At 36.9% G+C, this 13,591-nt stretch overlaps 1 protein-coding gene across 2 annotated transcripts in view; it reads right to left on the bottom strand.

Moving 5' to 3' along the window:
• cd151 (CD151 molecule) overlaps positions 1–13,169 on the bottom strand; it is a 16,698-nt gene extending 3,529 nt beyond the window's left edge. For both annotated transcript variants that reach the window (XM_056452266.1, XM_056452267.1), the window contains exons 1-3: positions 13,037–13,169; positions 7,577–7,661; positions 5,434–5,625 (exon numbers count right to left, since the gene is read on the bottom strand). In XM_056452266.1, the coding sequence (XP_056308241.1) occupies positions 5,434–5,625; positions 7,577–7,660 (276 nt within the window). In that variant the 5' untranslated portion in view covers position 7,661; positions 13,037–13,169. The remainder of the gene's footprint in view (positions 1–5,433; positions 5,626–7,576; positions 7,662–13,036) is intronic.
• Between the last annotated feature and the right edge of the window lie 422 nt (positions 13,170–13,591).

Genomic DNA, 13,591 nt, shown 5'->3' with positions numbered 1-13,591 from the left:
ATTACGAAAAACATCAGCAAGTAAAGAAACGATCTTCATCAATTTGACAGCACAACACAAACAACTGAAGAAATGTGCTGCAAATTGGCCACAACACAAACAACTGAAGAAATGTGCTGCAAATTGGCCACAGCACAAACTGAAGAAATGTGCTGCAAATTGGTCACGACACTTGCAAATACCAAGTAACACAACGGAAATGTTTCAAGGGGACCCAAAAACACAACGGACCCTGCTGAGATATGGATGTGTGACCAATTTGCAGCACGTTTCTTCAGTTGTTTGTGTTGTGACGAATTTGCAGCACGTTTCTTCAGTTGTTTGTGTTGTGACCAATTTGCAGCACGTTTCTTCAGTTGTTTGTGTTGTGAGTATTTGCCACACAGTGAAGGACAAAAGTAAAGACAGCCAGAGTAAACAACAGAAGTTTTGTGTTGCGTGTTAAGGCTAATGCTAAAATTATGTTAACAGACTAATGTAATGTTACACAGCCTTTATTTTCTCTGCGCTTTTGAGTGATGAGGATAAACGCTAACATTATGATGTGTGTGTGTGTATATGAATATATACTGACTTATCCACTTTACTGCTCTTATCCGACTAATCGATCGATTTCAGTGTTAGATTAATTGATTATTAAAATAATCGTTAGCTGCAGCCCTAATCAAAACTGTGAGAAAATGCAGACACTCGCAATTGTGAGATAGTCGTAATTCCAACCCAGCCTCATTCGGAAAATGTACTGCTATATACATTTCTGGAGACGCCAAATACGTCACAGGAGGTATGTTTTTTTGCAGGGTTTTTTTTTTCTTTCGCGAATCCACCAGAGGCAGCTGTGTACGCTTTTTCAGACCTCAAATTTATCTCATGAGTGCCATTCTAACCAGCTTCGCGTAAATCCACCAGAGGCCGCTGTCAACTGACTGACTAACCGATCGACTGACCCACCAACCTCATTTCTTAAACCCAACCAATAGTGTTTTCTAAAGCACAGAGTGACCCGCCCACCCACTTCCCCAAACCCAACTGACAGTTTTCAAAAGCAATCCAGAAAAATACATGCCGAGCTAACTGGACAAACTGGTAACTGCGGGAAATCCACCCATACAGAGATAAGAATTTAGCTCGAAAAGGAACGGTGTCATACCGCCCTGTAGCCTTCGTTTTAATTACAAAATGCAGCCATACGTACTTCTGGCTACATAATTCGCGACCTCCAGAAATGTATATAGGGGTACGTTTTCAGAATGAGCTTGTGTTGGATAATTCTGGAAAAAAAAGTCAGAATTGCAAGATGTAAAAAAATATATATAAAAATAAAATCTGATCGGTGCCAGTGGTGTAGTGGTTAGTACGACGACACATGCACTCCGGTGCTCACGGCGACCCGAGTTCGATTCCGCCTCACGGTCCTGTGCCGATCCTTCCCCTCTCTCTGCTCCCCATGCTTCCCTGTCAATACTCTCTACTGTCCTCTCAAATAAAGGTGAAAATTCAGAAAAAATAATTATATATATATATATATATATAAATAAAAAAAAAAGTGTTTTCTACACTTGCAAATGCAAAATGATAAGATAAGTTCCAATTCTGAAAAAAATCATAATTGTGAAATAATGCAAAAATAAAAGTCAGAAGTGCGTTAAAGCTAATAAACTTGCAACTAAAAAGATATACAGTAAAGAGTCAGAATGGCAAGAAAAATTAGAGTATTAGGTCAAAATTGTTCCTTTATTAGTTTATCCTGTGGTGGAAATGGCCTTCCATACATTCAAGTATAAGTAAACACAAAGAATTTTGTAAGACTGTCCGTCAGCTGTTGAAAAACGCAAACCAGTGGCATCTGAGGAATTTTACGCAGCTGATAAAGGTTAAGAGCATTATCTTTCTCTCTCTTGTTCTGTATTTTCCCTCTGTTTTCTGTCCTTTCCCGGCCCACCACTCTCCTTTCATTCCTCTATTCTGCACTGACTCCCTCCTCATTCCTCTATACTCCCTCTCTCTGCCCGTCATTCCTCAACTATGACTCAGTTTCTAAGTCTGACCTCTTAAAGATACACACGTCTTTATTTAAATCTGATATGTTGACAGCTTTGAGACAACTAAGAGACACACATATACAGTAGCCATGTTTGAAGCCATTTAGAAAGCGCCAAAAAGTCATGTTAGTTTGACCGTACGTTCCCAGAATAATTCTTATCCTCACTGTGGAGGAATCAACACCGTCTAAATTCAGCTACTGTAATCCAGTGTTTACATTGTACACTTTGTCCATTGCTCGAAATATTTCACTCAAAATAAAGTCTAGCAGAGTTTGCAGTGTTGGATTTTATCGCCAGCTGCACTGAGATGATTCATCTAAAGTTTTCCAGAAGTATTTATAGGGTGAAGCCCTTTCACTTGGTTTCCTACAGTTAAAATAGCTTTTGTTTGGTGGTGTTTCCTATGTCAAGCCACATTATTATTATACTGAGGGTTATTTTACAGAGAACAAAAAGTGATGTAACTCATCCTACACCATTATAAGTGATCCAATCCCATGCTAAAAAAAATAGGAAATCTTTTGACTTGAGGCAAAAGCAACCACCTAGCAACCATGCAGAACGTTCTAGCAACCACATGGTCGCACATTTAATACACTCAGGAAACCATAGAAACCACATAATACCTAAAGACACTCAAAAGACCTGAGTAAATTCATAACACACATGAATACTTAAAAAAAACATACTGAACACTGTTGCAACCATGCATCTACACCTTGCCAACAACCCAGAAGACCATAACAACCACATACAGTAACAACACTTCAAAACAGTCTGAAAACACATTTAATCACACAGAATACACTTTAGAAAATCTTGGAAACAGCACACCTGCACTCTGACAACTACCCAGAATACACCAGATACTGCACAGCAACTCTTTAAAACACTCAGCAACTACACAGCAACACTTTAACAACTTTAACATTATAGTAACAATTAACAAACATCCAATCAACCAACATTGTAACGCTATAAAAGCATGCTTGGCAAACACCCTGAATACACTCAGACTTGAGTATCTTATTATCTGTCAGACATTGACAGTTACACTTACTCTGTCCTGGAATATATCAACACCACCATAGACAGTGTTACAACCCAGAAACAGATCACCACATACCCAAATCAAAAGCCATGGATGAACAAGGAGGTGCGCCTCCTGCTGAAGGCACGCAACACTGCCTTCAGATCAGGGGATGTACAGGCCTACAGCACTTCCAGGGCTAATCTGAAGAGGGGCATCAAAAAGGCCAAGCACTGTTACAAGCTAAAGCTAGAGGAGCATGTGGCAGGGCATCCAGGCCATCAGCAACTACAAACCCAGCCTGTCCACCCCCACAGCCACAAATGTCTCCTTCCTGAACGAGCTAAATGACTTTTATGCCTGCTTTGAAAGAGACAATACAGAACCCTACACCAGGAACAATTCCTCAACCGACCACTCACCTATCACACTCACCTCCACAGAAGTCTACATCGCACTGAGTTGGATCAATGTGCATAAGGCTGCTGGACCAGACGGTATTCCTGGGCGCGTCCTCAAAGCATGTGCAGCTCGCTGGGGTATTCACAGACATTTTCAACCTGTCGCTTAACCTAGCAACTGTGCCAACATGCTTTAAAACCACCTCTATTGTGCCAGTGCCCAAATACTCCAGCCCAACATGCCTGAATGACTACCGCCCTGTAGCACTCACACCCATCATCATGAAGTGCTTCGAGCGGTTGGTCCTGGCACACCTGAAAGACTCTCTGCCATCCACACTGGACCCACATCAGTTTGCCTACCGTGGCAACAGGAGCACAGTAGATGCTCACCAGCGCCTATTCTTCTTGAGGCAACTTAAGAAGAACCAGCTTTCATCAGCTGTCTTTGTGAACTTCTACCGCTGCACAATAGAAAGCATCCTGACCAACTGCGTCACAGTCTGGTATGGAAGCTGCTCTGTTGCTGAGCGTAAGGCACTGCAGCGGGTGGTGAAAACTGCCCAACGCATCACAGGGACTACACTGCCAGACAATGAGGACATCCAGAAGAAACACTCTGCACAGAGCACGCAGTATTCTTAAGGACACCTCTCACCCTGCTCACAGACTGTTTTCTCTCCTGCCTTCCGGCTGGCGCTTCAAGTTCCCCCGGACAAAAACCAGCAGACTGAGGAACAGCTTTTTCCCCAGAGCTGTCTCCCTTTTGAACTCTGCCCCTCACTGACTCTTTTGCCCCCCAATACACCCCCCACACTCCTCTAACTTATACTCCTCACAATCACTGCACTATTTAACATTTGCACATTTAAAGTTTGCACATATTCATTGCTCTGATTCATTTATTTGAACTGTACATACCCACTGCACATGAACATTTGTAATTTAAATGAATAAATCTGTCTACACACTTCTGCTATTAATAGCATCCTGTACATATATTCATTTATTGTAAATCTGTTCATAGCTAATACAACCTGTATATAATGTTGATAGAACATCCATCTGTAAATATCACCATAGTTTTTCTATAACTGCACTTTATAACTTATACCTGTATCCTGCACTTGCTGCTATTGCACTGCTGGTTAGACCGAAACTGCATTTCGTTGCCTTGTACTTGTACATGTGTAATGACAATAAAGTTGAATCTAATCTAATCTTAGCAACAGCATAGCTAAACCCTGACAACCACACAAAATACGCTAGAAACAACAAAGCAACTCTTTAAAATGCTCAGAAAACCTTAACAGCTACACTGCCATGCTCTGTCAACAAACAAGAAAATACTCAGTGTTGCCAGATTGGGCGCCCCCTGTAACGTAGGGACCGTCCCCACCCCACCCCACATAGTGTGATTTTGGCGACCATCAGACACCCCCCCACCCCCCACCCCCCCTTCACACACTTTGGTCTCTTTGTATTTCAGCAGGTTTTAGATTTTGGTCTGGAATCAGCCAGCTACATCTGGCAACACTGAATACACTCAGATTAAAAAAATTCAGATCACCTTAGCAACCACACAGCTACACTCTGTAAATAATATCATAATATCACCTAAGGATCCACTCAGATTTTAAAACACTCAAATCAACAACCACACAGCTGCACCTGGTAACAACACCGTAACAACATAGCTACACCTGGCAAGAACGCTATAACAACAACATAGCAACACTTGAAAGCCCACATACAGTATCACCTTAGTAACCAGCACACAGCTACACCTAGTAACAACAATGAAGCAACAATTGAAAACCCTCATGTCACCTTAGCAACCACACAACTACACCCTGGAAATCACTCAAAACAAATTAGCAACATTAGCATCATGGTTTTGAATTGCTGTCAAACGTATCTGCTTTCAGTCATAGCATTACCCATGATGCACTCTCACCACTATAAGAAGACTTCTTTGTTCCCTGATAGTGGCGCAGCAGCCCAAAATCCCGGTGAACACGACGACAGCACCTGCGCCAATCAAAATGAAGGCTGCGACCATGTAGGTGTTGGAGGACAGAAGGCTGATGTAGTCGCTTTTATCCACCAGAGTCCATATCCCCACTGCCATCACAGCGCCACCTGCCAACTAGGAGGACATGATATGATTAGCAGTACAATAAAACAATATTGTGGATGCTTGGAAAGAAAATCAGCTCCGAAGTTTGTTTCTGAACAGGTTTAGTGAAAATAAGACTATAGCTGCATCCGAAATCGCCTACTACTCAGTAGGTACTGCATTTGAATTTACTCCTCGACCGTTCAAAACGTGAACATGACAAACGTGACAAAAGTACGTTCATGTGATCTCGCCAGTATAAATGTTAGTATGAATGGAACTGCATTCACCATTTTGTCATGATCACGTGACCTACCCACGTCAGTTGCGTCGCTTCACTGATACGCATGAATTCTCATGTGGTGCATCATGGGATAGCGTAGTGTCGATCGCATGCACACTTCAGAATCTCGCCAGAAGTAATAGGATATCCGAGTACTTCTCGCATACTGTTTTTCAAACTCTATGAATTCCAACATGCTACTTGGCTCACATACTAGCGTACGTTTTAGCGTACTACATAGTATGGAAGTATCCGATTTCGGACACAGCCTATGTGTTGAATTCAAAAATATTTGTCATTAGCGACACCGGTGGCCATGAAGTGAACTGCAGCCAGCAACTATTATTCATGCTTCATAAGGAGAATTCACCGAAGTTTTCATATTTTCACCTCATAACATTTAAAAAAAATACAGGAGACAAATGATTTTATTTTAAAAGTTTGAAGTTGACACATCTAGATTCTACAACAAACAAATCACAATTCTTCATTAACAAATTACAATTCTGAAGTGCTCTTTTTTTGTAAACATCTACTGCGTATGCAAGACACCAATCAAATCCCATCAGCAGATATCTGACACAAAAGCCTGAATATGATTTAATGCCCATATATACTTTCTTTTTCATTCTTTGCTTAGTAATTAAAATGTAAATAAGTCACATCTTTTCCCTGCAAAAACTAAAATCCTTCACACAAAATTCAGTCTCCATGATTTTATAGACGGTCTAGTAAAGTCTTAATTTATTATTTGTATTTCAATGATTAATTTTCATATTGGGATGATAATGCTAACATTAAAAGTTTTATTCTTTTATAAAATTTGATCAGCCGATATGGCTACTGATATGATATCAGCCAATATATTGTGCATCACTTCAAAAAACTGGACGTGATGTAATGCCCCAAAATACTCCGAGTGAAAATACGTTCTTTGATTAGAATATATTCGAAAAATTGGAAATAAGTCGCATCTTTTGGATTTTTCTCTGCAAAAATTTGAGACCCTCACACAAAAAAATCATTCTACATCAGTGTTTCTCAACCACGTTCCTGGAGGACCATATATATATGGAGTTCACTTTCATTTTCTCCCTGTAGCAGTGAAATAGTGTCTCCTGGTTCTGCTGTAACTTCAGTGTCAGTGAAAGACTGTCCAGCAAACTCACACGCAGTGAAATGTGCAGAGTTTCTGCATTTTTAAGTAGTTCGGGTGTTTTAATTACTCGCGCTTGCCTCCATCGCCATAGTAAGCTACCACAGTATAGCGCATATGAGATAAATGACGTCAGTACGTAATAACTGGTTATGATCTATTACTGAACCGATGTCTACGTCTGCATCACGGTGCTCCTAAGAAACAATAAATTTTTTCAACACCCCAATAGTCCAATAATGAATTTTATTTTTAATGTTATCAGCCGATACCGATATGGTTCCTGATATTTTGTGCATCACTTTAAAAGAAGTGATTTAATGTCTCTTACATTTTTTGATTATAAGTTTAAAAAAAGTTTGTCTACAAGGTTTTATAGACATGGTTTAATTTTTTAAAAAGGTTTCCGTACACACACTTGAACAATTAATACATAAACATACCATGTTGATTTTTATTTATTTATTTTAATTTTTTTGTCTGGTTTCCAACAGGTCAGAGTGACATTGGCTAACAGGGATCAAAGCAAAGTTCAAACTCACCCAAAAGAGAAGATTGAAGACGAACAGAAGGTATTTGAGGCATACTGTCCCACAGCTATTGGTTTTTTCCTCCGCATCTGCCATCCTGAAACAGTGAGAGATTTCGCAAACTCTTTCAAGATGGCATTTACTTGACAGGTCTGAGTAAAGCCATGAATCCAGGCTAACATCCCCCGAGAGGCTGGACTTTCATTTCAAGCCAACTTTACACACAATATATGAAACTATACAGCAAAACTAACATTTGTGAGCATAGCCTGATTCACTGAATATGTTGTAATTACAGGATTCCCATTCAAAGCAAAATGTCAAATTTCCTGATTCTTTCCTTATATTTACTGACTAAAAGCTGAATTTAAATAACCCATACTCCTTATTTTTTACATTAGATCAGTTCAGACCTCTGATTTCATTTACTTCCATTATTTATTAGTAAAAAACACACATCCTGCTTGATTTGATGTGTTAAACTGTAATTTTATCATATTGTTTTAATATATTTGATCGCTAGTAAAGAAATCAAATGTAAATCACCGCACTCTTCCAGATAAGTACCAGCAGTTGTCCATATTTTTTTATTCATGTTTTTATTTTTCCCTGTTTATTTATGCTTTTGAATTGCATAATGGGAGCTTAATCTTCCTTCCAACAACTTTTAACTTTAAAAAGTTAAAAAAATGACTTTTATTAAAATTTAATAGTAAATGTAATAGTTAAAATGTAATAGTTTAAAGTGGTTTATTTTATTTTAAAGACTTATTTCTCTAGATATTATATCTTAATATAATGTATTATATATAATACATTATTTCAAACTACTAAAATGTCAATAAAAGTCACTTTTTTAATTGTAGTTTTCAATATCAATCAAGTTTTCAACATCAAAAGTCGACATAGCAGAGATCGAGGTCCCATGATGCAATTCACAACCGCAAATAAACAGAAAACACTTGTAATCACAAAATACAGGAACTGTTAATTTTTACAGTGAAGGTCCACACTCATTCATTCATTCATTCGGCTAAAGCCCTGCTCACACCGTGAGATTTCAGCAATGATTTTGTCATCTGAGACAAATTTGGGAAATCCTAAAAGATTCCTGAAATCCTGGGCTGAAATCTGTGATCTTTGATCGATGTTTGGACATGTTTACAGACAGCTGCTTAATGTCGTTGTGATCAGATTTTTCCTCTGATGAAATTCTGGCAGTGTCAGAAGATTTCAGACACTTTCCTGCAGTGTGAGAACAGCTGCGATGAGCGACAATCCAAGAACTAATAGGATCGGTGAATCTGATGACGCAATCCATGCGACAATTGAAATGACCGCGGGGAAATGTCCAAACAGTATTTCTCTTCCAGGTTTTATTATTGAGACACGCTGTGTGCAAAATGGCCGCTACAGATTGCTCATGTTTAATGTGAGGAATCATTTCAGAACGCAGGATAGTGAAAGTGTCATGGGTGAGTGACGTCAAATTCCAGGGGAGTTTTCTTCCGTGTTTGGCATGTCTTTATTGTCGTTCAGTCTGACATTATGACGGCTGAGATCTTACAGTGTGACATGGGAGCCGTGTTCCTGCAGTCTGACGTTACAATCGTTCAGGATTATAAAATAAATTAAAACGCACAGTGTGAGCCGGCCTTTAGTCCCTTTTTTGGGGTCGCCACAGCGGAAGGAACCGCCAACTATTTCTGCATATGTTTTATGCAGCGGATGCCCTTCCAGCTGCAACTGAGTACTGGGAAACACCTATACTCACATTCACACACGCACTCACACACTACAGCCAATTTTATTAACCCAATTCACTGCATGTGTTTGGACTGTGAAGGAAAAACCGGAGCACCTGGAGGAAACCCACGCCAACATGAGGAGAACATGCAAACTCCACACTGAAATGCCAACTGGTCCAGCTGGGACTCAAACCAGCGACCTTTTTACTGTGAGGCGACAGTGCTAGCCACTGTGCCGCCGGTCCACACTCAATGATTTATGAAATCAATCAGGAGAAAAGAAAAAAGAAACATTTCAGCCGTTAGCCTTCATCAGTGTCACCGGAAAATAAATAAAATACCACAAAAAATAGAGTAAGATAACAATAAGCAAAAAAACATGAGAAAAAAGTCTAAATCGCTATAAAAAAAATAGCATTTTGAAAAATGGAAAGTGTTTCCCAGTACTGGGTTGCAGCTGGAAGGGCATTCGCTGCATAAAACATATGCCGGAATAGTTGGCGGTTCATTCCGCTGTGGCGACCTCTGAAATACAGACCTACAGAAACAAAAAACCATTACCTTAATAAAAAAAGTGTAATAACCCCCTGACTGTCAATGTCTGGACCTTATAGATCCATGACCTGAGGGGAACCCTGATGTTCACTAAAGTAAATAGACTGAAATCTCTCCAGGCTAAATAAATGTGCACAGCTAATTTCAGACAGATGAGGGAAGAGGGTGTGGAAGCGGAAAGTGTTTTTAGTCAGAATCAGGATCTGTGACGGTCCAAATGCTGCAGTCACAGGATGAGTGAGTCACAGAACTTTTACTACTGTAACCTCACCCCAACGCCTCTGTGAGCAGATATAACTGCAGACGCCACTCGCTGACACGCTGCAGGCTTGAGTTTTTACGCCTGTCTGTTTACTGACACGCTGCTGACTGTAAATAAATAGAAAATTGCATTTTAACTCTATTATTGTTGTTCAGTTAATGAAGTTTCTTGGCATTGATTATGAAATGCTATAAAAAAACGCTTTAAAATGACACTTTTTAAATGTTTACTTTTGTTCTGGTTAATGTTTAGTAAAATAGAAATATACAAATAATATAAAACATTTGTTTGAGTCAGTTTTGAATAGTTTTGTTTAATTCAATTGTTTTATTTGATTATTATTTTGTTATTTTGTGCTTGATCTATTATATTCTGTAAAAACATCATTTGGTAACCTTATCTTGAGGTGTTCCTTGTATACTTACTATAGTAATTACAGTTAGTTATGCATAATTACATACGACTAATTCTCAACCTAACATGTATTATAACTCTAGCCTAATAATTTTCTGAATAATTGTAATTAATTTAATTACTTAGTAATTCAATGCATAGCTACACTGTAATAAGAACAGCTTAATATACAGTTGAAGTCAGAATTATTAGCCCCCCTTTGATTTTTATTTTTTAAATATTTCCCAAATGATGTTTAACAGAGCAAGGAAATTTTCACAGTATGTCTGATAATATTTTTTCTTCTGGAGAAAGTCTTATTTGTTTTATTTCAGCTAGAATAAAAGCAGGTTTCAATTTTTTAAAATCCATTTTAAGGTCAATATTATTAGCCCCTTTAAGCTATATTTTTTGTTAGTCTACAGCACAAACCATCATTATACAATAACTTGCCTAATTACCCTAACCTGCCTAGTTACCCTAATTAACCTAGTTAAGCCTTTAAATGTCACTTTAAGCTGAATACTAGTATCTTGAAAAATATCTAGTCAAATATTATTTACTGTCATCATGACAAAGATAAAATAAATCAGTTATTAAACATGAGTTATTAAACTATTATGTTTAGAAATGTGTTGAAAAAAATCTGCTCTCTGTTAAACAGAAATTGGGGTAAAAAATAAACAGGGGGCGAATAATTCAAGAGGGCTAATAATTCTATCTTCTACTGTATATCGCCTATAATTTATTCTATATATTTTTTTCTTACTGTTTAAATATGATAAAATATAATATGACTTAAATCCATTCATGAAAATTATATTTGTTATCTGTATATATGGTTTTAATATATTTGCCAAATATTCAAACTGTATTATTTTATTCAGTCAATGAGGTATTTTTGCAGATCCCATTGTAATAGAAAATTGTAAATAAATTGGTCATGCAATAATAACATACCACAGTAACATTTTATTTATTGTTTTGTTTGTTCCTTTATGATCCTTTTGTAATTAATCGACAACTGCTAAAAAAAATTATATATAATATACAGCTTATAATATATAGTTCCAGTTGAAGTCAGAATTATTAGCCCCCTTTTGATTTTTTTTTTCTTTAGTATTTCCCAAATTATGTTTACAAAGAAAGGAAATGTTCACAGTATGTCTGATAATATTTTTTCTTCTGGAGAAAGTCTTATTTGTTTTATTTCGGCTAGAATAAAAGCAGTTTTTAATTTTTTAAAAACCATTTTAGGGACAAAATTATTAGCCCATTTAAGCAATTTTTTTCCTGCCTAGTTAACCCAATTTCCTGCCTAGTTAACCTAGTTAAGCTTTTAAATGTCACTTTAAGCTGTATAGAATTGTCTTGAAAAATATATAGTCAAATATTATTTACTGTACTCATGGCAAAGATAAAATAAATCAGTTTGATGAGTTATTAAAACTATTATGATTAGAAATGTGTTGGAAAAAAATCTTTGGGGGAAAATAATTCAGGGGGGCTGATAAATCTGACTTCAACTGTGTATATGTATGTATATATATATATATATATATATATATATATATATATATATATATATATATATATATATATATATATATATATATATATATATATAACAATTTCTTCAAATAGCATTTAATATTTACCCTATTAATGCTTAAACCTTAGAACATGTTTTTCAGGAACTTGTTTTGTTTGAGTCTGGTCACCATATGAGTATATTACTGAGAGAGATGTGCATTTTCTAAGCATCGTCTGTGTCTCATAATGTACATGTCAGGGCTGATAGTGTGTTCATGTCTCCTGGTTGATATTAAATCCGTCACACCTCACCATCTGAGCAATTTATTACAGATCCTGTTACCCGACAGGGTATCCCAATACAACAATCTATATATAAAGAGCATCAATTCAGCGTATTAAGTTAAAACCAATATTACTTGTAGGTTGTTGAGGCTTTTAAACGACAGACATGCGATCAAAGGAGTAACGTAAACAAATCCCGAATAATACCATTTTATTTTCGAGGGTAAAAGTGCTGTTAAAAACAAAAGTCTAATTTATTTGTTTAGATAAACTCATAAATCAGTAAATATTGATCATTTAAGCACTACAGATGCTTTTAAACAAAAAACAAATATATTCAAACGAATAAAAATAAAAAAGTATAAATTATTTTCGCGGTTAAAAACAAAAGTCTGATTTATTTGCTGACATAAACTCATAAATCACACCAGAAGATATATAACGTTATTGATCATTTAAGTGCTTCTGAGGCTTTTCAACGTAAAACAAATGTATTCAAATGAATTTAACATAAAAATATATATAAAATACGACTTTTCTTCGTTTAAAAAGTGCGGTTAAAAACAAAAGTCTGATTTATTTTCCTACATAATCTCATAAATCAAACTAGAATATAAATGCTGCCCATTTTGGCGCTCCAGAAGACAGATTTCGAAACAATAATAAAAGTAATCGTGTTTGAAACAGCGCACTCACCTGAGGACGTGATTAAATATATGTTTCTGCTGTAGATCTTATTTTAAAATAGTGTTTGACAGTCCGCTTTTCCTCCAGTTGTCCTTCTGTCCGCGTTTGTTGTGGACATTGCTCGAGTGCGCGCTTCAGGGGGCTTGTGCCAAGGGGGCGCGCAGCGGGTGCACGTGACGTCATACCCGCGCTCCGACAATACAACAAAATACCGAGAGGGAGCGCTGTAGGACATTATTATTATTATTATTATTATTATTATTATTATTATTATTATTGTTATTATTGTTATTTTAATTCCAATTTAGAAATATAACTATTAAACATTTCATCATTTCACAGGGGGTATTCAGACAACAATATCACATGGGACAAAAAAAGATAGAAAGTACAGCACATTTTATAATACAATGTTAAACAAGAGTGTTAAACATTTTAAATGTTTTTTTCGTTCTTAAATGTAAAAGATGTAAAAGCAAATGTCAAATATGTAAAAAGCAAATTCAAATCAATTGAAAACACAGTGACATTCAGTTTATGGTGAATAGTTTTGGCTTTATGAAG

Source organism: Danio aesculapii, chromosome 25 (genome assembly GCF_903798145.1).
Source record: "Danio aesculapii chromosome 25, fDanAes4.1, whole genome shotgun sequence".
Lineage (NCBI taxonomy): Eukaryota > Metazoa > Chordata > Actinopteri > Cypriniformes > Danionidae > Danio > Danio aesculapii.
Note: the sequence above shows the minus strand (reverse complement) of the source record. Positions and strands in the feature narration are given on the sequence as shown.